Genomic DNA, 24,852 nt, shown 5'->3' on the forward strand with positions numbered 1-24,852 from the left:
AACACAGTACACGCTAACATAGTACACACTAACGTAGTACAGACAAACGTGGTGTACACGAACGTAGTACCCACCAATCTAATACACACTGTAATGTCGTACCCACCAATGTAATACACACTAACGAACAGACGAACATGGTGTACACGAACATAGTTCCCACCAATGTAACACACACTGTAACGTAGTACCCACCAATGCAATGCACACTGCAACGTAGTACCCACCAATGTAGTACAAACTGTAACATAGTACCCACCAATGTAGTACAAACTGTAACGTTAACATAGGACACACCATAATCAAGTACACACTAACGTAGGACACGCTGTAACATGGGACACTAAAGCAGGACACGCAAATGCAGTACACACTGTAACGTAGGACACACTAATGTAGGACACGCTGTAACATAGGACATTAATGCGGTACATACTGTAAAGTAAGACACTGTATTATTATGGAGGTGTTCATTTAGAATTAGTGGCTACACCTCTCACTGGAGCTCTTCTACTGTTCCAGATATCCAGTTCTTTTAGGGATCAGTGCTGAAATGACAGACCTCTTTTACATCACTTCCTGCGTAAGTAGATTGGGCTGAGCAGTATAAAGTCATGTCATACAGGTGCAAGATTGGTGAGGGGTGGGTGTGTGGGTATGTGTGTGTGTGTGGTTAAAGGAGAGAAATCTTTAAATGCAAAGAGATGCCTGAATATGGAGGCAATTCACAGTAAAACATCCCCCTCCCTTAAGCCATTCTTCATAACAGATTTATGGTTACCCAGTACTACACATTATTTTCTGTCTGAGAGGTAATTCTGTGCCCATTACATTATTGGTAAATCTAGAGGTCATTAAAACCTGTGTGGTCACAGAGATGGTGCTGTGTCCTTCTGCAAAGCCAGACTGAAAGTTGGTGTGTCATTTTGTGTGTGTGTGTGTGTGTGTGTGTGTGTGTGTGTGTGTGTGTGTGTGTGTGTGTGTGTGTGTGTGTGTGGAGGTCAGTATGTGTGTGGTCAGGTCATTATGTGTCTGGAGTCCAGCAGGTCTGTGTGTGTGGAGTTCTACAGGTCATTGTGTGTGCGCACGTAGGTCAGCAGTGTATGTGTGGTCAGGTCATTGTGTGTATGTGTGGAGGTCAGCAGGGCTGTGTGTGTGTGTGTGACTGACCTTACTCACTCGAGCTGAAAGGGGCAGCATGTTTTCTGGTATCTTAGTCACACTCTTTCCATCTCTCTCTCTCCCTCCCAGTTGGAGCATGCACGGGTAACACAGACAGAGCTGATGCGGGAGAAGTTCACACATGGCAAGGAGATTGCAGAGTTACTGCGCAGACAAGACGAGCTGCAGGAGAGACTGCAAGAGGAGGCAGCAAGCCGGCAACAGCTCACCCAGCAGCTACAGCAGGCCGAAGGTAAGTGTGTGTGGGTCTGTGGTGGGGTGGTATGTGCGTCTGTCTGTGTGTGTGTGTGGATCTCTGTCTGTCTGTGTGTGGGGGAGTATGTGTCTGTCTGTCTGTCTGTGTGTGGGGGTCTCTCTTTGTCTCTGTGTCTGTGGGTCTGTGTCCTGTTAGTTTTTGGGTATTTTGAGCATTTGGCTGCTGGTTAGAGAAGGTCTAGGTGCGTGGCAGTGATGTTAGCAGAGCTACACACATACACGCACGCAGACACTTGTACCATTTGCATACACTTGCTAAATAAACCTCTCACACAGTTTCACCCAGCTAGCCACTATATCCTCTCTCTCTCACACACACACTCACACACACACACACACACACATATTTCATAGCTTATATTTTGTCCATAGGTTCTGTGTTGCTTTAAAGCCATCAATATTAGCGTCAAACACTCTAATCTCTGCTGTTGCCATGGTGTCATGGCTTAGTCATCTGACATGTGCCTGTCCTGGTCATGTGTTTTGAGTTTGGTAAACATTTGCCATAGTTTAATCATCTTTAATAAGTCAAATACAGTTATGGTGTGTATAAACACACGAGACCTGTTGAGGAAAGGAAGAACTTTCTGTAGTGTTTACAGCAGTTGAGTCCATGCAGGCAGGCCGGACTCCCAGAGCCCACATGTGTGTAGCCACAGACGTCCCTGTCACGGCACGGGCTGTGTTCAGGGTTTGAAAACAGGGTGTGTCGAGTAGACACCTGGTTTTAGGTAACAGAAGAACAATAGCTTTGATCGCTAGCACCTTCAGAGCTGAAGTGCTGATCTGGAGTCAGTTTGTTTTTTCAATATCATGGTAGATTTGATCACATAAAGCTGTTCCCAGATCAGATAGACATGTAGATTAAGCAGGTATCAGAGAGCATTTCTTCCCCGAGCAGGGGTAGAACTCTGAGCAGGGGCAGAACATGCCCTGCCCTCTTCATTCAGTTTTGTTTAATGTTTTAGATGATGTTGAAGATGTTTGTAGTTGTTGAACTACTTCTGAGATTCTAGTGAGGGTGGAGTGGATGTACATACCAGCACTCTCTCTTGCTAAACCCTAGCACTACAAGCTTGTATTTTATTATTTGCTAGCAGTAATTAGATAATGTCCTGGTAATTATGGTTATATGGTGCAGAAGGGCATTCAGACATGACGTCTGTAATCACAGACACTCCCTTTATGTGACTGGAGTGTCCTAGTTTGAGTTGTGGTTGTCTCTCAAACCAGTGGTACCATCAGTAAGATCCCTCCCAGTGATGTGTTGAGGTGGGGGGATGTTTGAGGCTGACATACCCCCTTAAGCACATGTCAAGTTGGAAGTGGATTGTCGCGTGTTTGGACTGGCTCGCGTTCCTGTGGGTAGTACACAATCCAAACATCAGTGCTCCAGTGGAAAGGACACTGTTGGTTTAAGTCACTCCTGAAACAGAAGGAGGACTGGAAGGAATCAATAGTAATGACTTTAGATGTTAGACTGCCGTGCTGCTCAGCTGGAGATGTGTGGGTGGAGGTATGAGGGGTGGGTGGAGTTATTTTGGGTTGGTGGAAGTGAGTGTGTGGTTTTGTTTGGTTGGGGTGGGTGTGTGCCTTTTGTTTATGGGGTGTGCATGGAGACTCTCCTTTGTCTACTAATGATCAGCTTCTGTGTCTGTGTTCTGAAATGTTTGTCTCGTCAAATGTCCTAGTTGCAGGAATTCACTTTCGTCTTTGTGAGCTAACGACTTCCCTGGTTTAACAAGATAATATCCCACAGTTGCATCTCTATACAGTTGACTAGTTACTCTTTATCTGTTAATCTGTATGGATTTGTCATCTATCTGCTCCTGTTTGACTGGACTGTTTCAGGCTTGATTCACAGCTTGGTTCACAGCTTGATTCAGACTGTCTCTGATTGGTTTGTTAGGTTTGATTGATGGCTACTCAGGTGAGAGGCAGGCCCTGGAGGAACAGGTACGTGAGAGGGCCCAGCTGCAGCTACAGATGGAGCAAGAGCTACAGGTGACCAGCAGCCGCCTGCGTAAACTCGAACAGGAGCGCCAGAACTTGTACAACCAGCAGGAGTTGTTGTCACGACAACAGGATGCCATGAGGGACAGGGCTGGATCTCGAGAACTGTGTATGTTGCACACACTGTTACAGTATATGGACATCACACTACAGTCTGTTACAGTATATGGATACTACACTACAGTCTTTTTACTGTATATGGACATCACACCACAGTCTTTTACTGTATATGGACACTACAGTCTGTTATATATAGAATAAGGACCTCACACTACAGTCTGTTACAGAATATGGACCTCACGCTACAGACTGTTACAGAACATTACCCTACTGTTAGACATACCCCACACGGTTACAGTAAGTTACTAGTCCACATTTGTGCTCCAATTATAGTCCATTATAGTCACTAAATGTTATGTGTGGCTAAAAACTTTACATTCAGAGAACTGCACATGTTGGGATGTTGTAAAACAATGTCTATACTGTTAGTCATACTGGTTTATTTCAGGAAGGTGTCATAGAATGAGTTGAATACCGGAATACGATTCAGACCAGTGATTCGTCCCCGGTTGGTTGTAGATGATGTAATGAGTGGTGACAGTCTTGCCAACCAACCCGAGATCTCCAAATATACAAATGTGTCACCCTGAGCATGCATGATGCAACTCTTTCAACAGCAGACTATTTTCACCATAACCCACCTAAGTCTACTTCACAGAGAACATGTGCAAGATTTATCTCCACCCCCTCTCTGCTACTCTCCGCCCCTCTGTTCTAGCCCCTCCCCTAGAGCAGTATTATTGTTCTGATTAATGCCTCTATGCTCTTTGACACTCTCTCTCTCTCTCTCTCTCTCTCTCTCTCTCTCTCTCTCTCTCTCTCTCTCTAGGCCTAGTTGAGGCTGCAGGTGACCTAGCACCTGAGGCAGGTGTGTGTGTGTATGTGTGTCCACCACAAGCATGGCCACTGTTGTCCATCACTGCCTTTCTGAAATGATTGACACCTACACTAATCAATGATAATCTTCAAGCAAACGACTGTGTCTTAATGCTGGCTTGCTATTGGCCCTTACTGATGACCTAAAGTGCATCATCTTAGATCAGAATTATGCAGATGAAATCAAAAGTCGTGCTCCATGTATTTGCCCTACAAGCTGTTTTGTATTTGTTTTCATTTCATGGTTGTTGGCATGATTTAATTTGTCTTAATATTAGCGTACATTATTTTAATGAATTCCTAATTGGCAACTATCTTGAGGTGTCTGTAAACTCGGGAGGTGTTTTCTTCAGTCGGGAGGTGGCTGCAGAATTAGGACTGTGTCTCCTTAAAGCTGCACACTGGGAGGGTGTTTTCTCTCATTTTTGTTTCTTTCTTGTTTTGTCTGTGCTTCATTTGCTTTGGTTTTTCTTTTTTTCCACCTTCAGTCATAATAACCCTGCCCCCCAACCCCCTTCCTTCCACAACCTCTGGGAAATGCACTCTGGATTATTTGAGTCACTTGTCACCATGGTTACCCATGTGGTCCCGTGATGGGCTGAATTGGGAAGTGTTGTTGACTGGTGGAATGCTGAAATGGAGGAGTGTTGCATCAGGCTGCTGTAAAGGGTGGCATGAGTCCCGCCCCCCCGGACTCAAAACAGTCCCCCCCCCCCCTGGACTCAACACAATCCCGCCCCCTTGGACTCAATACAATCCCACCCCCTGGTCTCAACATAATCCCACCCCCTGGACTAACACAGACCCGCCTCTTCCACAGAATCACACTTCAGTCCCCTGGACACACTGCCATCTTGTGTAAACACAAACAGTGTGTCAGAGTTGAACTGAACTCATACTGGATTTATCACAGTAGTGAAATCTATTTACAACCCCCCAAGCAGACACACACACAGACGCGTCCATGGTTTGCTACGTCCTCCCTGTGGTGTATTTCTCAGTTCAAGTCTATTTACTCTGTATTGAAAACCACTCTGTGCCGAGGACACAGTGAACCCTGTTACTGTAGAAGACCCTCTTCCTTTGTCAGAGGTGCAGCAATTGCCCCATAATGCCTCCATTTCAGTCTCCTCCACCTGCTCTTAACTAGCATCCACCCACCTGGACACAGTAATGACAAGCTGCTCTGCATACGTGTGTGTGTGTGTGTGTGTGTGTGTGTGTGTGTGTAATGGTCGCAGATCTCCTAGAGCAGACGGAGAAGTTGATGAAAGAGAAGGTTGATGTGGCACGGCAGGCGGAGAAGGAGCATGCTGAGCTCCTTCAACAGGTGAAGCATCTGGAGGTGGAGCTGGAGGAGCAGGTGGGCCGTGTGGCTGAGCTGGAGGACGTCCACCGTGTGGAGACGGCTGACCTCACACAGCAGATCCACGCCCTGGAGAAACAGCTGGACCACAACCGCCGCTTCTTGGATGTGAGTGCAGAGTTCAGGACAGTGACTGGGGCTGCCGATGCGTGGTGGGGCAGATGAGGACCTGAGGACAGTTCTAAACCCCCCTACTCACACCCTGCCTTCTCCTTTGATTACACCTGAAACTTTCTTACGTGCTGCATCTAGAGAGGCCATCAGATGTGACGTTTGTGTTCGGAGAGAAATCTCAAGAGCTGTGGTGATATTCTGATAGCCTGACGATTGAACTGTGACCCTTTAGGAGCAGGCTATGGACAGAGAGCACGAGCGAGATGTGTTTCAGCAGGAGATCCAGAAACTTGAACAGCAGCTGAAGAATCTCCCCAAACCCCAGTCCAGCAAAGAGCAACGTCACAGAGAGGTAATTTACACCACACCCCCCCCCCCCCAGTCCAGCAACGTCACAGAGAGGTAATTTACACTACACACCCCACAGAGTCCAGCAATGACACAGACAGGTAATTTACGCTACACACCCCCACAGTACAGCAACATCACAGAGGTAATTTACAGTACACCCCCCACAGTCCAGCAACATCAGAGAGATAATTTACACTACCACCCCCCCCCCCCAGTCCAGCAACTTCACAGAGAGGTAATTTACACTACACACCCCACACAGTCCAGCAATGTCACAGACAGGTAATTTACGCTACACACTCCCACAGTCCAGCAACATCACAGAGGTAATGCCCACAGTCCAGCAACATCAGAGAGGTAATTTACAGTACACCCCCCACACAATCCGTACCCACCCCCCCCCGGCCGCCATAATCCAGATGCATCATAGAGAGGTAATTTACACTACATCCCCCACAAACTAGCAACATCACAGAGAGGTAATTTACAATACACAGCCCCCCATAGTCCAGCAACGTCACCGAGAGGTAATTTACACTACCCCCCCCCCACACACACACACAGCCCAGCAACATCAGAGAGGTAATTTACAGTACACCCCCCACAGTCCAGCAACATCAGAGAGATAATTTACACTACACACCCCACACAAATCAATAACCCCCCCCCCCCCCCGCCATAATCCAGATGCATCATAGAGAGGTAATTTACACTACACCCCCCACAGTCCAGCAACATCACAGAAAGGTAATTTACACTACACACCCCCACAGTCCAGCAATGTCACAGAGGTAACGCCCACAGTCCAGCAATGTCACAGAGAGGTAATTTACACTACATCTCCCCCCCCCCCCCAGTCCTGCAACGTCACAGAGAGGTAATTTACACTACACACCCCCACAGTCCAGCAACGTCACAGAGGTAACGCCCACAGTCCAGCAACGTCACAGAGAGGTAATTTACAGTACACCCCCCACACAATCCGTACCCCCCCCCTCCCCAAACCCCCCCCCGGCCGCCATAATCCAGATGCATCATAGAGAGGTAATTTACACTACATCCCCCACAAACTAGCAACATCACAGAGAGGTAATTTACAATACACAGCCCCCCATAGTCCAGCAACGTCACCGAGAGGTAATTTACACTACCCCCCCCCCCACACACACACACACACACACACACAGCCCAGCAACATCAGAGAGGTAATTTACAGTACACCCCCCACAGTCCAGCAACATCAGAGAGATAGTTTACACTACACACCCCACACAAATCAATAACCCCCCCCCCCCCCCCCGCCATAATCCAGATGCATCATAGAGAGGTAATTTACACTACACCCCCCACAGTCCAGCAACATCACAGAAAGGTAATTTACACTACACACCCCCACAGTCCAGCAACGTCACAGAGGTAACGCCCACAGTCCAGCAATGTCACAGAGAGGTAATTTACACTACATCTGCCCCCCCCCCCCAGTCCTGCAACGTCACAGAGAGGTAATTTACACTACACACCCCACAGAGTCCAGCAATGTCACAGACAGGTAATTTACACTACACACCCCCACAGTCCAGCAACGTCACAGAGGTAACGCCCACAGTCCAGCAATGACAGAGAGGTAATTTACACTACACCCCCCCCACACAGTCCAACAACATCAGAGAGGTAATTTACAGTACCCCCCCCCCCCCCCCAATCCAGCAACGTCACAGAGAGGTAATGCCCACAGTCCAGCAATGTCACAGAGAGGTAATTTACACTACACCCCCCCCCCAGTCCAGCAATGTCACGGAGAGGTAACGCCCACAGTCCAGCAACCTCACAGAGAGGTAATTTACACTACACACCCCCACAGTCCAGCAACGTCATAGAGAGGTAATTTACACTACACACCCCCAGAGTCCAGCAACGTCACAGAGAGGTAATTTACACTACCGACCCACCCCCCCATAATCCAGATGCATCACAGAGATGTAATTTACACTACACCCCCCACAGTCCAGCAACATCAGAGAAGTAACGCCCACAGTCCAGCAACATCACATAGAGGTAATTCACGTTACCTACCCCCATATAATCCAGATGCATCATAGAGAGGTAATTTACACTATACCCTCCACAGTCCAGCAGCATCACAGAGAGGTAATTTACACTACACCTGCCCCGCCCTGCCCCCCCCCATATTGTCCAACATCATCACAGAGGGGTAATTTACACTACACACGCCCCCCGCCCCACAGTCCAGCAACATCACAAAGAGGCAAATTGCGCTACACACCGCCCACAGTCCAGCAAAGTCAGAGGTAATGCCCACAGTCCAGCAACGTCTCAGAGTCCAGAATTGTCACAGAAAGGTCATTTACACTACACACCTCCCACAGTCCAGCAATGTAAACACAGTACAGTGTATATACACAGCATACATGTAAATGCGGTACCGTACGTACACCTTATACATGTGTAGAAATAGGTTTATGTATTAAATGCTCATTAAAAATCTATCTGGGTTAAAACTGTATTGCAGACACTATCCTGCCTTATGAGTAGACTTTTTGTGTGTCTCTGTGTGTGTCTCTGTGTGTGTCTGTGTGTGTGTGTCTGTGTGTGTGTGTCTGTGTGTGTGTGTCTGTGTGTGTGTGTGTGTGTGTGTGTGTGTGTGTGATTATAAACTCGCTGTAATAGTGAGTTCTTTGCTGCATTAGTGTTGAGGTCGTTGCTAGGCAGCCACAGTCCGCAACAGTAGTTCACGTACTAAACCTGGACTGACCTACACACAAACACCTCTCTCTGTCTAACCCTCTCTTGCTCCTCTTTCCTCTTCCTGTCTTGCGTCTCCTTCACTCTTTCTCTCTCATTCTCCCCTTCTGTCTCTGTCCCTTTATTCCTTTTCCTCTTCCCTTTTTCTCATCACCTCCTCCTCCCCCCACACCTTCTCTCCTCTACTCCCTCTCTCCCTCTCTCTCTCTCTCTCTCTCTCTCTCTCTCTCTCTCTGCCCCCCCCCCCCTTTTAGCTGGAGGAGCTGCGCTCCACTCTGCAGGAGAAGACAGACTGCTGCAGTGAGCTCCTGCTGCGTTCAGAGCGGCTGCAGAGCGATGTGGAGGAGAGGAATGAGGAGATGGAGAGGCTGGAGTGCCGTGTGAGGGAGCTGGAGCAGGCGCTGATCACTAGCACCGACGGCCTGCACAGGGTCCGTGAGTCTGTACCGCCACGCACCGCTCCAGCTTAGCTTTAGCGGCTAGCACCATGGCATGTTTCACTGTGACGCTGCAGAGAGTGTCCGTGTGTGTGAGAGAGAGATAGCAGGATATTGCTAAAGGTATTAACTGCCAAGGTTATCCTGCTGGGATTGTGGATGTGCGTGTGAAGGAGGCACTAAGTGACTGAAACAGACAGAGAGAATACAGATGCATGATTAGCATTTGTGCGCGTGTGTGTGTGTGTGTGTGTGTGTGTGTGTGTGTGTGTGTGTGTGTGTGTGTGTGTGTGCTTGCCGAGGGGTGGTGCTTCAATGTCATCCTTTTCCACTGTGCTCTGACACTCCAGTTGTAACTTTGACCTGTTGGTGTTTTTGTGATGTAGAGGTGTGCGTGTATTGAGCTTTGTGTGTGTGTGTGTGTGTGTGTGTGTGGTTCCAGTGCGTGCTAACATTAATGTTCCATATGTTTGCATCCATTCAATTTTCTTAACAAAATCTGAAGTGTGTGTTTGCGTGTTGTTTCGCGTGCGTGTGTGTGTGTGTGCACGTGTGCCTGCGTGTGCAGGTGCAGGAGACTACACAGTATGCCTCTATGGATGGCAGGCCTGATGTCTCACTGGAGGCCCTGCTCCAGACTGAACGAGAAGCCCTGGACAGGAAAGAGAAGGAGGTACTTTCTGTCCCAGTATTAGTTTGAGGCTCATTTTAATACTAAGAGATAAAAGTTCATTTTTATGAGGTCGACTGCTACTTGGTGAGCTGCAGAAACAATGTTCAGCTTCTCATATGTTCATGTTTAGGTCACTCTGTCTCTGCTGTGTCAGCGCTGTAGCTGTCTTTACATAACCGTCTTTATGGAGTGTGTCTGAGGTCTGTCTGTAATGGAGTTTGGGGAGGTAGTTATAACTGACTGATGTTTTTATCATGGTGACCGTGTTTCACGCTTTGGGCAATAATGATGATTAAACTAAATAAGAGTGTGCAGGGAACAGGCTGAGATGCCCGCCAGGAGAAGTCAGATGATTTAGGGAGTTCGTACTACTGGGGGATCTTACTGTATCTGTTAGTGATCTGTGGTAATGGGGTACAAGGCTGTGACTGTAACAGGAATTAATGACCTTCAGTGATGAAGAGATTAACTGGAACAAGGCTGGCTATACATTAACTGTAACTGCTTAGTAATCTTGTGCTAATGAGTAAAAAAAAAATTGTGACTATAACCGTGTTTAGTAGTAATGTGTAATAATTTAATGTTAATCCTGACTGTAACAGTATTTGGTGATGTGCTAAGTGTATAACTAACTCTCAGGGAACTTACTGTAATTTTACATAAATGTAAATGTGTTGGTAACTAACTCTCATGGAACTGACCATAAAACAGCTATAACGGCGCTGACAGTAGCAGTCTAGCATGTAAGCCTGTAACTGTAACGGTGTTCTGATATCTCAGTGTGTTGTCTTCGTGCAGATTGTTAACCTGGAGGAGCAGCTGGAACAGTTCAGAGAGGAACTGCAGAACAAGAGTGAGGAGGTGCAACAGCTGCACATGCAACTGGAGATCCAGAAGAAAGAGATCTACACTCAGCAGCAGGAGTTGGTAGCCCAGAGCAACCTGCAAATGGTGAGGGAACACACTCGTATGCATGCGCGCACACTCAAACACGGGAGCTCCTTACCCCTGCCAGCCTTTAAAACGACAACAGAACACCGATCTAATCTCATATTTCCTCATCTTACATTTAGAATCCTGTCCATACAAACAGTTTTTTTTACCCAGTCAATACTCTAAGAGCGTTATCAGGTAACAGGCTGGTTTAACGTAACACTTGCCATTAATCATGCTAAAGTGGATAATCCATTCTTAGACTTCATGGCTTCTGATATTGTTAACATTTGGTTTGTTGCGTTTCCAAATATATCAGTTATTCAGTTAACCGTTTCTTGCAAGCACCTGTGAAGTTGAGCTGAATTGTGGCTCTGGTGTGGAGTGTGTCAGGAGCCTGTGAGCAGTGTTATAAAGCACAGTCATGTGACAGTATCTAACTCTTGAAGGTGTTGGAAGAGAAGGACAGGGAAATAGCTCTTCTTAATGAGCAGATCGCTAAACCTCAGCCCCGGGACACAAGCCCAGAAAACAAGGTAAGGTTTCACACACACACACACACACACATGCTGGAGGTCAGCCCGCCGACCTGCCCGCTCCTGTGTGTTTGTGTGTGTGGACTCGTGATGGATTGTGTGTATGTCGGTATTCTTTTAACCTCCGTGGACAGGGTCCCGGCGGTTACCCTCTCTGTGTATTAACCTCTGAGAACGGGCCTGGCGGTTACCCTCTCTGTGTGTTAACCTCTGAGAACTGGCCTGGCGGTTACCCTCTCTGTGTGTTAACCTCTGAGAACGGGCCTGGCGGTTACCCTCTCTGTGTGTTAACCTCTGAGAACGGGCCTGGCGGTTACCCTCTCTGTGTGTTAACCTCTGAGAACGGGCCTGGCGGTTACCCTCTCTGTGTGTTAACCTCTGAGAACGGGCCTGGCGGTTACCCTCTCTGTGTATTAACCTCTGAGAACGAGCCTGGCGGTTACACTCTCTGTGTATTAACCTCTGAGAATGGGCCTGGCGGTTACCCTCTCTGTGTGTTAACCTCTGAGGACAGGGGCCTGGCGGTTACCCTCTCTGTGTGTTAACCTCTCTGAGGACAGGGGCCTGGCGGTTACCCTCTCTGTGTATTAATCTCTGAGAACGGGCCTGGCGGTTACACTCTCTGTGTGTTAGCCTCTCTGAGAACGGGCCTGGCGGTTACCCTCTCTGTGTGTTAGCCTCTCTGAGAACGGGCCTGGCGGTTACCCTCTCTGTGTGTTAACCTCTGCGGACAGGGACCCGGCGGTTACCCTCTCTGTGTGTTAACCTCTGCGGACAGGGACCCAGCGGTTACCCTCTCTGTGTGTTAACCTCTCTGAGGACAGGGGCCTGGAGGTTACCCTCTCTGTTTGATAGCTGCTGTCTTGCTTTGCTGTTCTCAGACCTGTTTTTGCTAAACCCGGTCATAATGTTTTTAGTTCATAGCTTGTTTCACAAATATTCTAAAACATTGTGTGTAGCAAAAAATTACCTGGATTATTTAAAGAGCACTAACGGAAAAATTACTTGGATTATTTAAAGAGCACTAATTGCTTACTTGGTTATCCAAATGGCTTGTGCTCATTAAATATTCTGTCGCATGTTTGTTTGTCATTTTTGTGTCTTGTTTTTTGTTTGTCATTTCTCAGAGAATTGTTTTGTTCTCAACAGGAAGAAAATGAACACTCTGTATGTTATAATTATGATATACTTCATTAATGTAGTGCTTTTTCCAAAGTTTGCAAAGTGCATTTCATAAACAAATAAAATCCAAAAAGAAAGTTAACTAATAAAATCCAGCACTAAGTCTAAGATAACACCCCAATCTTCAGAGAGGTTGCGTGATGGTTGTTGAGTGATCTAATCAGAGCATAGCAGTCACTTTGCTAAAGGAATTCAGGGTTTAGGACCATAAAGACATGAAACATCCAGATGTGTCATCTAGTGGTCAACTGATTAATTGTGCTGATTCCATGCCACTTCCAGATAATTGTCATTGGGTGGTGTGTTTTTCGTGGCAATGTACCCAGATACATTTTTTATTTAAAATAAGTACACAGAATGCAGATCTGCTTAAGCAAAGAAAACAATGCAGATAATAGCAGTGTTTAAATAAATGTTTAAGTTCAGCAGTTTTGTGTTCTTATTAATAAATTGTAAAGCAAAATTGCCATTGATATGAGCATTATATATCTGCTCTGCACTGTAAATTTCGGCATCAGCCATTGACAAACCCATATCGGATGACCACTAGTGCCATCTACACTGTCAGATTGTACGGAGCGTCTGGTGCTGATGTGTAAGCCATGGAAGACTATACAGATTAAATGAAAAAGTGCCCATCACTGGGACTTAGATAACTGCCCAAGACAGATCATGACCATTATAACATGATGTCTTCACCAAAGAGTGTTCATTTTCACTTCGTCTAAAGAGTGTTCTTATAGAAGCATGGAACGTTTTAAGGATAAATTACACCCAGTTCCAGAGGTCGACTGTGTTTATTTAACTAGTAACCTGTATGTATGTATTTATGTTTATTCACCACCATTGACCATGTGTCTGTACATATCAAAGTTTGATATCGCAGCCTTGGTTGGAAACTGCATGCATCGATTCCTGTTACTGGGTGATGGCAGTCATGGATAACTTGGCTTCTGCCCTGACTGTGTGCTCTGGTGTCCCCAGGAGGTGGAGGAACTGGGTGAACTGGTGCGTGAGCTGGAGGCTCAGGTAGAGTACCTGCATGGGGAACAGGAGCGTCTGAAACGCAACAGCGAGGATCAGGTTGAACAGCTCAACTCTGTCATTGAGAAACTCCAGGAGGAGCTCTCCCACATAGAGCACAAACAGTCCACCCAAGACGAGATGGACCAAGATGATGCATGTTGCCATGATGAAGAGGAGTATGATGAACTGAAGCAAAAGATGGATGAGACCACAAAGGAGCTTAAAACACTCAAGGCTGATCATTCCTCACTCCTCTCTAAATATGAGAGTCTGCAGGAGGAAGTGATGGAGAGAGAGGAAGCGAGAGAGAGGGAGGGGGTGAAGGAGAGCGAGAGGTTGCTGGTTGAGCTGGAAGAGGCTCTGAGAGACAGAACCGCAGCACTGGTAGTGGCTCAGGCCCAAGTCCAGGCACTAGAGAAGAGTGCTGCGTCCAGAGTGACTGACCTGAACCAGAGGGTGGAGGAGCTGGAGCAGTGCATTGAAGAGAAGGAGGTGGAATTAAAGGAATGCAGGTGTCAGGTGGAGAAAGCTCGGGTGGATGCAGAAACCCTCCATCTTAAGATCTCTCAGCTGGAGGAGAAACTCAGGGAGAAAGTGTCTGTGGTGATGGGTCAGGCCCAGCTTGAGTCTGTTCCGGTCCAGACCAAAGAGCTCCACTCTGAGACCCTACTAGACAAAGCCAAACTTGTGGGCTCCAGTGCGGAGTTAGAGGTTGAGAACCTCAGGGTGCAGGTGAAGGAGCCCAGTGTAACTCCTCTAAAGAACATGGGCCTCTTGACCAAGAAGCTCCGAGAACTGGAGGAGGGTCTGAGCTCCATGCAGAAAGACCAAGATCTCCAGAAACAGCTGCTGACCAACTCCGAACAGGAAGTGCAGGAATATCAGAAACGACTGGCAATGCTCACCGAGCTGCTCAACCAAATGACACTGAAATCAGCAGAACAAACGGGACATCCTGCACAGGTGCGCATGAGGGACACAACACCTGTCATAACAGATCTTTACACAGCACAGTAGTACAACACTGCACCCAGCACAGTAGTACAATAGTACAACACTCTACCTAGTAGTTACAGTAATACAGACCTTTATATGTTTGTGTTGAGTTTATTAAATATCAGATAAGACACTAATTTCTGCTACATTAATGTCTTGACTAGCGCTTATTGCTAAAAGCATGTAAATTACCTGAATCAGTCAATCTGCTGCAATATATTATATTTAATGTATAATATAATATAATTAAGCTCAGCATACCAAATGGGAATCAAAATCAACTCCTGGGCTTGCCAGTCAGAATGTGCCAGTCAGTGCGTGCTCCTGTCTCAGAGACACTGAGAGGATGTTCTAGTGGCCCGGGTGACTGCAATAATAATGAGCACGCTGGGTGCAGGTCACACAGGACAGAAGCAGACAGATGGAGGGGCTTCTCCAGGAGCTGCAGGAGGTCAAAGGTCAAGCAGCAGCTATGAAAGAGGAGCTGGACTGCTGCAAAGAGCGCAGCCAAAAACTACAGGAAGAGATGCAGGTACACGATATCGCGCTTTACAGAACACTGATTACACTCAGTCTGTGAGGTGTGTGTTGGCTTCAGCAGAGCTCTCTGTGTGTGTGTTGGCTTCAGCAGAGCTCTGTGTGTGTGTGTTGGCTTCAGCAGAGCTCTGTGTGTGTGTGTTGGCTTCAGCAGAGCTCGGTGTGTGTGTGTTGGCTTCAGCAGAGCTCGGTGTGTGTGTGTTGGCTTCAGCAGAGCTCGGTGTGTGTGTGTTGGCTTCAGCAGAGCTCGGTGTGTGTGTGTTGGCTTCAGCAGAGCTCGGTGTGTGTGTGTTGGCTTCAGCAGAGCTCGGTGTGTGTGTGTTGGCTTCAGCAGAGCTCGGTGTGTGTGTGTTGGCTTCAGCAGAGCTCGGTGTTGTGAATATGTTGTGTGTAGGCTTCTGCAGAGCCCTGTATGTGTGTGTTGGCTTCCGCAGAGCTCTATCTGTGTGTGTGTGTGTGTGTGTGTGTGTGTGTGTGTGTGTGGGCTTCAGCAGTGCTCTGCGTGTGTGTGTGTGTGTGTGTTTCAGCAGTGCTCTGTGTGTAGGGGGGGGGGCTTCAGCAGAGCTCTGTGGGCGTGTGTGTGTGTGTGGGCTTCAGCAGAGCTCTGGGCGTGTGGGCTTCAGCAGAACTCTGTGTGTGTGGGGGGGGGCTTCAGCAGAGCTCTGTGTGTGTGGGGGGTCTTCAGCAGAGCTGCGTGTGGGCTTTAGCAGAGCTCTGTGTGTGGGGGGTCTTCAGCAGAGCTGTGTGTGTGTGGGTTTTAGCAGAGCTCTGTGTGTGTGTGTGCGCGCGTGTGGACTTCAGCAGAGCTGTGTGTGTGTGTTAGCTTCAGTAGAGGTGTTACAGAAATTGTACAAAAAGCTGTAATATACATAATGCTATTGAAGATAAGAGGATAAAATTCTTAAATACATCAGTGAAGCAAGATTTAATACAAAAAGGAAAAATAATAAAAAGACAACAATGCAGATAATGATTAGTGATTTTGATTTAACAGTTAACATTTTAATTAGTGTTATTGATTTAACAGTGGTGAGTGGGATCTGTAACTTGTGTTTTCTGGACACTTTAAGAACTGTGAGCACATGTGCGCGTATTTATAAATGTTTTATGACTTGTACTTTCTACCAGCGCAAAGATGCAATGATAGACAAGTTACAGACCGACGTCCAGAAGGTATGTGAGAAGTCTTCAACCTCACACAGAATCTACACTTTCTCTAAACCTTAAGCGTGGCGAAATCCTGACCTTTTGAGCCTTGACTTTTAGGCCTCCAAACACGGTAGTGAAGTAGACTCCAGTGTGATGTCAGAGCTTCTTAAGGAGCTGCAGGAGGTCAAGGATGAAGCCGTATGTACTCAAGAGGAGCTGGCTGACCTGAGAGAGAAAAGCCAGAGACTGCAGGAACAGATCCAGGTGCATCACTCTATATGTGTATATGTGACTTCACATGACCTCATCCTTGTTACTCCTGTAGAGATTCACTAATCCCATTACATGTTCATATAAATTTCTAAGGAAATGTGTGCAGGTCTAATTTCTGATTTTGTTAGCACACCCCACTACTACAGTCTGGTACTGAGACATGATCTCACTGCTTTACTGACATTACTCCAGGGTTTGTTCAATTACTGCACCGCACACGCTCACTGCACTACACATCGTCACTGCACCACACACTGTCACTGGACCACACATGCTCACTGCACACTACTGCACTCACTGACTGTAACTCGCATACTGTTTGCTGAGGTTTTGACCTTTTAACCTTTAGACATCAGGTGAGGTCGATAGTGCTGAACTTCTTCAGGAGCTGCAGGAGGTCAGAGGTGAAGCAGCAGCTACTAAAGAGGAACTGAACAGCTACATAGAGCGGAGCATCAAACTACAGGAGGAGATACAGGTACACGTTAGGACATTTACAGCCAGTGTAGTCTCATTTACCTTTATAACACTTTACGTGAATTGGCAGAAACTCTTCTCCCAAGGACCTTTCGTGTTTATCGATATGACAGTGTGTGTACTGATATACTACTTTGGAACCCTGTACATAGGTCACATGGAAGCACATCAGAGAACTTGATTTATACATTTACATTTAGTCAGAATGTGCTAGTCCTCTAAAGATTCTGTTTCACTTCACATGTCCATCACCAAAATAGTTAGTTGAAGTATTGAGATTAGATTACGGATTGAGATTAAATAGCATCTGTAAAGCACATCTTATTTCTCATTCCTTTTAGTTAGTAGACGTTGGTCTTTGGCGAGCTGCTACTCTGGTGCACTTGCAGGTTCGAGACGGGTCCATCGCAGAGCTGATGGATGAAATCCAGCAGCTGCGTGCTGCCTCAGCCCAGCCCGGTGAGGGGGCACTGGGGCCGGTGCTGCCCCACTCCCAGTCCAAGAAGAGAGCAGGGAGAGACCACCACAGCAACAGCAAAGGTGGAAGTGTTGCCAAGGACAAACCATCGCTCTCCAGGAAGAACTCATGCACCCAGTCAGAGACTTCGGCCCTCTGTCCCACCTCCTCAGCTAAGGGCTCTGAGGGCGTGTCTTTCATGGATGCGGGGACACAGGTGGAGCTGCAGGAGGAGCTGGAGGAGGTGATTTGCAAGTATATGGAACGAATCGGCCAGATGCAGGAGCTGCATGCAGCTGAAATCATGGACATGGAGAACAGGCACATCTCTGAGAGCGAGAACCTGAAGAGGGACAACCAGCGTCTGGAGCAGGAGTGCAGCGCACTCCGAGCATCTGTCCACAGCCTCCGCCTCTCTGAGGTCAGGAGATACCTGCACACACATCCTCTCACCAGATCTCTGCACACCAAACACAGAGACACCACAGCTGGGTTTGGGTTGGGTGACTCTTTAGTTGCAGGGATAAAAATGTCCCACACAGGACGTTCTAGACCACTTTCACCTCGAGAAACTCTAGATACACCGGCGATAGGGATGAGACGCTGTCCACACATTCATGTTGGTAAACCTGGAACCACAGGAAGTGTGGTGCATGTGTCTGCTGTTGACCTGTGTCTGATCATGGTGTTTCTGTACCTGATTTACTCCACTGTACTAATTCAGTAATCGTTCAGGATGTACCGTTAATTGGTGCTAAATTGAATTTGTGGCCATCACAAAGATCCTTATTCCTGGTTTCTTTAATTCTTCACCATTTTATCTGGTGATCATCTAACTCAGATACCAAGAAGTCCTATGCATTTGTTTAAATAACATTTTTAAATTTTATTAATAAGCACATTGAGAGCATTTCACAAAGGCAAAACCTCCACTAAACTAATGTTTACACCGTTTTAAGAAGCTCTCTAAGGATTTCAAATCCAATAGTTTTTCACTCTCACACCAATCTCCATTCTCACAACGTATTATTTATTTATTAAGCTCCATCTGTGCTAGATCACTTTTATCATCACACAGAGAGGATGTGGTCTACAGTGCATTTCTGACCTTTATACAGATGGCAGGTTTTCTTTGGTCAGAACAAAATTAAATCTCCCTCATTCACACTTTGGTTGATATCTATGTTCAAAACAAACCTTCCGGTTTGTAATCAGAAGCCCATATGAGCGGTTTCTCTACCAGACTGACTCCAGACCTGTATGTGTAGATGTGGGGGGGGTATGTGTAGGTGTAGGGGGGGTATGTGTAGGTATAGGGGGGGGTATGTGTAGATGTGAGGGGGGTTATTTGTAGGTGTGAGGGGGGTTATTTGTAGATGTGTGGGGGGGTTATTTGTAGATGTGTGGGGGGGTTATTTGTAGATGTGTGGGGGGGTTATTTGTAGATGTGTGGGGGGGTATGTGTAGATGTGTGGGGGGTGTATGTGTAGATGTGTGGGGGGGGTATGTGTAGATGTGGGGGGGGGTATGTCTAGGTGTATGTGGGGGGTATGTGTAGGTGAGAGGTCTGTGGCACGTAGCTGTCTTACCTATGCTATGTAGCATTCATCATTCGTTCATTCAGTCATTCAGTCATTCATTCATTCGGTCCTTTAACTACCTACCCGTATGTGTTTATTTGTGTGGTCATGTGTTCTGTATGCTGTGCAGTGTGTGTTCAGCTGAAGTTTGTGTTTTTTCTGCCAGACTGCGAGACTCGAGCATCCCACTGCCTCCCAGTTCAGAGATGGCTACACTAGCGGTGAGCGTTCATTCACACAAAGGGTTTAGTTTGCTCTGTCTCCTAGCAGTAGGGTCTGAATCGCTTCTGTCTCCTAGCAGTAGGGTCTGAATTCACTCAGAACTGCACTGGCCGTTAGTCTGTGCAGCCTATTGTCCATTAAGGGTTAATGACCAGAGAACGGTACAGATGATCTTAGAATTAGCAGAACCAGAACCACCCAGATAAGTCCCAGCTCCTGGATGTAAGCGTAGTCTAATCTGATCTGTGTAGTCCACCACCGTGTCCCTCTGCTGACTAGCGTCACTGTCTAACCCCCCTGTGGTGGCGCGCTGTGTGTCTGACAGACAGCAGCTCAGACTGGAGCCAGAGGACAGGCTTTGAGTTCAGGAGCACACCTGAGGGAGCGCGGCCAGATGACCCTGACCTGCTGCCCGACAGGGTCAAGGTGCACTACGCGCGCGCGCGCGCGCACACACACACACACACACACACACACACACACACACACACACACACACACACACCCCACTCACTAACACACACCCACCCACCCACTCACTAGCACAAGCGCGCGCACATACACACACACGCTCATTAACACTAACACTAAAACACACACACCAACATACATTCTCACTCACAACACACACTCATAGCTGAGAAATGGCAGATGAGGGTGTAAACATGCCATGTGATCATGTGACCTGTCCTCTGCAGACGCTGCTCAGAGAGGTTCATCAAGAAGGTATGCAGGTGCTCTCTCTGTCTGAGCTGCCTGTCCCTGAGGGGGGACAGTCTGGAGCACAGCTCCCTCTGCAGGCCTGGAGAAAAGAGAGGGAAGCCCTGCTAGACACAGTGGAGTCCCTCAAAGAGCTGCTCACCCAGCTGCAGACCTGTCACCACACCCAGACGCACACACAGGCAAGAGCCTCCGCCCTCTACCGCAAGATGCATAACCCTAACACTACACTTACACCCGCGCACATACTGACAGTGCTCTTACACACACACAGACACACACACACTAACACTACATACACACACTAACACTACACACACACACACACACACTAACACTACACACACACACACACTAACACTACACACACACACACACACCAACACTACACACACACTACACACACACACACACACACACACACACACTGCTCTTACACACACATACACACAAACACTGCTCTTACACACACACACACACACACTGACACTGCTATTACATGTGCACACGTACACAAACACAAACTGCTCCTAGACACACACATAAACACTAACACTGCTCTTACACACACACACACACACACACAGACACTGCTCTTTCTCACACACACACACACAGACACTACTCTTACATACAAATTAATACTACACTTACACACACACTAACACTACTCACACACACTCACACACTGACACTATACTTGCACACACACACACACACTGACACTATACTTGCACGCGCACACACACACACACTGACACTACTCTTAGAAACACACCGAGACTGCTCTTACACACACACTCACACACACTGACACTACTCCTACATGCACACAAACACCGCACACACACACTGACACTACTCACACACATACACACACACACAGAGACTACCCTTACACACACATGCGCACACACACACAGAGACTACCCTTACACACACATGCGCGCACACACAGACACTACACACACACACACGCTGACACTAACACTACACTTGCGCACACACACATACTGACACTACTCACGCACACTCACACATGCACACTGACACTACACACACACACATACTGACACTACACACACACACACACACACACATACTGACACTATACGCGTGCGCGCACACACACACACACACAGACATTACTCTGACACTAGCACTACTCTTACACACACATTAACACTGCTCTTACACACACATTGACACTACACTCATACACTAACACTACTCTTACACACACACTACTCTTACACCCCCACACACTAACATTTCTCTTACACACATTGACACTACTTACACTCACAGACACAGACATTACACTTGCGCGCACACACACTGACCGTACTCTTATACACACACAGACACTAACACTACACTTACACACACACTACACTTACACAAACTAGCACTACACTTACACGCGCACACACTGACACTACTCTTGCGCGCGCGCACACACTGACACTACTCTTGCGCGCGCGCGCACACACTGATACTACTTTTGCGCGCACACACTGACACTACTCTTGCACACGCGCACACACTGACACTACTCTTACACAAACACACACTACACCACTTACACATCCTCACACTATTACACATACACACACACTACACTACAGTTACACACTGACTACTCTTATACACACACTGACACTACTCTTACACACAGTACAGTTAACTTAAACACACTACACTGATCTTATGTGTCTGTGTGCATACGTGTGTACAGGCTGCCGCTGACTGGCGTGCTGAGCTGCTCTGTGCAGTGCAGCAGGTGTTTATGAGAGAGCGAAACGTGTTCAAGACGGCACTGATCTCACATGTGGATCTACTGGACAACAGTGACGCAGTCACCCACCTTAACCAGCTACAGAGGCTGCTTAACGATCAGGTTCACAAACACACACACACACACACACACACACACACACACACACAGAGTCCATGTTCAGAACCGTGCGTGTCTGGCTGTGTGTAGGATTTCCGCCAGCAGGAGGCGCTGTCTTCCCTTCACACTGCTGAGCGGAGCAGTCTGCTAGCAGAGATCTCACAGCTACAAGCCCAGCTCCAACACTGGCAGCAGGACACTGAACTCAACTTGCGGCAGCACCACCCAGTGGCCACTACCGGTATGACACCCACACTCAGCCAAAGTCTTTGTAGCAGTTTGACATGAAAAACAGAAATACTTGGGTTATTTGTTACATAATAAACTCATCAGTGCTTGAAGTCCCCCTGATGCAATATGGTCTTTAGAGGTGGAAATACTGCTAAACCTGCTGCAGTGTCTGTTTTACTGGGGCTGGCTGCTAGGCCTCAGAGGCCTGATATGGTTTCACATGGAATTCTTATTTGCATGCTGTGAACTATCTCTTTATTTTAAACCTCAGTGACACGTGCATGATAACACTGACATGTCCTTCGTTAGCTGCTCATTAACTCTCCGACTTTCTTACTGATCGGCTTTGTCATTTTCACTACGGATTACAGGCAAACTCCAGAATGTTGCATAACAGTGTAACACTGTTTTGATTCTGAACTGACTTGGACAGGAAGCTCCTTCAACATCTGTCCTTCTGCTGACAGGCCTGTGTAAGACGTGGTCCTCAGCAGGACAAGAGGCAGAGCAGTTAGGGACAGGGAGAGACATGGATGTCCCTGTGTCTGAGTCCGACTCCGGCAGGTCTCCAGAACTGGAGCTGAAGATTGAACTGGCTCAGACCAAACTAGAACTGGAGATGTCACTCAAGACCCAGCAGAAACACCTGAAGGAGGTTGATGCGCTCAGGTGAGACACACACACACACACACACACACACACACACACACACACATCCATGTGCACATGCATACACACACACACTCATGCACGCACAAATTCTACTTACCTTACTTTAAGTGTTCACTAAAGACCAACTGCTTGTGGATCGTTTCTTATCTCTGTCTGTGCACGTCTCTGTGTGTGTGTGTGTGTGTGTGTCTGTGTGTGTGTGTACATGGAACTGTTCGTAAACATTTGTCTGTATGTAGGTGTGTGCCGTGTGAGTGTGTGTAAACTCATGTCCGATATTGAGTGTGTGTAGGCAGGTAGAGCAGGTTGGCATCACCAGAGTCTTGGTTTGAGTTCCCCAGACGTGGACCAGCTGTCATGTAACTGTGTGGATGTTCTGTGCCAGGCGTGAGGTGTCTGCCAAGGCATTTGAGCTGGACTCACTGAGCAACCAGCTGCAGGAGGAGCAGAGGCGAGTCCGAGAGCTGCAGTGGACAGTGGAGCGGGAGGCCAGCCGAGCCGAGAGGCGACAGGAAGGAAAGAGAGAGGAGGTCGAGGTGAGACACCACCACCCTGATGAACACACTTACACTGCATGCCACATTTACTTCTAGACAAAAGGTGTGACCCCCATGCTGTCTGTCTCTAGGACCTGAGACTGGCTCTGGAGGAGCAGCAAGATTTTGTGGCAGAGCTGTCTGCCTCTCTGGAGAAGGAGAGAGAGGTCTTGGCTCAGCTCACAGAGGAGAGGGATGAGCTGCAGGTAGATAGCGTCAGATCTCGGACACAAGCTCGATCTGATCTGAGTTGGGCCTGAGCTAGGTCTGGTCTGGTCTGACCTGAGATCTGCATGATCTCTTGTGTGGTTGTGGTCTGATCTAAATGTGTGGCTCTGGTCTGATCTGCGTGGGCTTGTGTCATAGGTGACGTCAGAGGCTCAGCAGGCCCAGATCAGGGAGGTGAGCTCTGCTCTACAGAGAGAGAAGGAGCTCAGCACTCAGCTGCTCAGCCAGCTCCAGCACACACAGCGCCCCCTGCAGGACAGCAGCACACAGGGTGTGGAGCAGGCGGAAGCTAGCTGTGGCCAGGTCAGCACACTTCTGTATGAGCAGACGAACATTTGGTTACCAAGCTCAACTAGTAACCAGAACGTTGCCAGTTCAAGTCCCACCTCTGCCAGGTCCCCACTGTTAAGCCCCTGAACAAGACCCTTGACCCTCAATTACTAGTTGTGTTCAGTCATAATTGTAAGTCACTTTGCATAAAAGCATCAGATAAATGCTGTAAATGGAAATGTAAGTGAGTGTGAGAGCTGGAATATTGTCAGACTGTGCTGATGGGTTTCAGGTTCAGGGCTTGGGGTTTAGTGACTCCAGGTACATTAGTTGAACCTATAAGGCTGTTTCTAATTAGTTTGGAGCTTGGAGACCTTTAAGTGTACTGACCTCTGACCTGTAACCTTCAGCATAGACTTTTTCCTCAAACTTGGATCATTATCTCAGTCCGTCAGTGTCGTCTGACACTGATCTGAAGAGGGTTTTTTTTCCTCCCACCATGTATGGTCTGAAGGTGGAGGAGGGGGTTCATTCGGTGGAGGCTCTGCTGCAGACCCTTCAGGGGCAGCTGACGCAGAAGCACTCTGCCCTGGTGGAGCTGATGAAACAGTTGGAGCAGCAGAAGTTGCAGGCGGTGCAGACACAGCGTGCGTGGGAACAGGAGCGGGACGGCCTCTCACGTGTGGCTGCACACGACCGCAGCTCCCTGCAGGAGGCACAAGAGAGTGCCGCCCGGCTGCAGAGACGAGCCGAGGAGCTCCAGGCCCGGCTGGACGGAGAGAGGGAGCGAGGGATGAGGCTGGAGGGAGAGAGAGACCAGCTGCAGCAGAGAGTGTCTGA

At 47.7% G+C, this 24,852-nt stretch overlaps 1 protein-coding gene across 9 annotated transcripts in view; it reads left to right on the forward strand.

The window, feature by feature from the left end:
• Positions 1-24,852, forward strand: part of akap9 (A kinase (PRKA) anchor protein 9) — a 73,738-nt gene that overhangs the window by 40,109 nt on the left and 8,777 nt on the right. For 6 of the 9 annotated variants that reach the window (XM_081711730.1, XM_081711732.1, XM_081711737.1 and 3 more), the window contains 25 exons: positions 1,252-1,414; positions 3,347-3,559; positions 4,340-4,378; positions 5,628-5,860; positions 6,099-6,218; positions 9,235-9,411; positions 9,986-10,090; positions 10,889-11,041; positions 11,473-11,559; positions 13,726-14,730; positions 15,161-15,295; positions 16,429-16,473; positions 16,567-16,713; positions 17,072-17,200; positions 17,541-18,077; positions 19,403-19,457; positions 19,784-19,884; positions 20,157-20,360; positions 21,917-22,078; positions 22,166-22,316; positions 22,774-22,975; positions 23,364-23,514; positions 23,607-23,720; positions 23,881-24,045; positions 24,527-24,852. The exon at positions 24,527-24,852 is cut by the window's right edge and continues 43 nt beyond it. In XM_081711730.1, coding sequence (XP_081567856.1) covers positions 1,252-1,414; positions 3,347-3,559; positions 4,340-4,378; positions 5,628-5,860; positions 6,099-6,218; positions 9,235-9,411; positions 9,986-10,090; positions 10,889-11,041; positions 11,473-11,559; positions 13,726-14,730; positions 15,161-15,295; positions 16,429-16,473; positions 16,567-16,713; positions 17,072-17,200; positions 17,541-18,077; positions 19,403-19,457; positions 19,784-19,884; positions 20,157-20,360; positions 21,917-22,078; positions 22,166-22,316; positions 22,774-22,975; positions 23,364-23,514; positions 23,607-23,720; positions 23,881-24,045; positions 24,527-24,852 — 4,919 coding nt within the window. The remainder of the gene's footprint in view (positions 1-1,251; positions 1,415-3,346; positions 3,560-4,339; positions 4,379-5,627; positions 5,861-6,098; positions 6,219-9,234; positions 9,412-9,985; positions 10,091-10,888; positions 11,042-11,472; positions 11,560-13,725; positions 14,731-15,160; positions 15,296-16,428; positions 16,474-16,566; positions 16,714-17,071; positions 17,201-17,540; positions 18,078-19,402; positions 19,458-19,783; positions 19,885-20,156; positions 20,361-21,916; positions 22,079-22,165; positions 22,317-22,773; positions 22,976-23,363; positions 23,515-23,606; positions 23,721-23,880; positions 24,046-24,526) is intronic. The other 3 variants (XM_035535558.2, XM_081711735.1, XM_081711733.1) reach the window with 3 other exon arrangements.

This window comes from Electrophorus electricus, chromosome 4 (genome assembly GCF_041902795.1).
Source record: "Electrophorus electricus isolate QZ-2024a chromosome 4, ASM4190279v1, whole genome shotgun sequence".
Classification (NCBI taxonomy): domain Eukaryota; kingdom Metazoa; phylum Chordata; class Actinopteri; order Gymnotiformes; family Gymnotidae; genus Electrophorus; species Electrophorus electricus.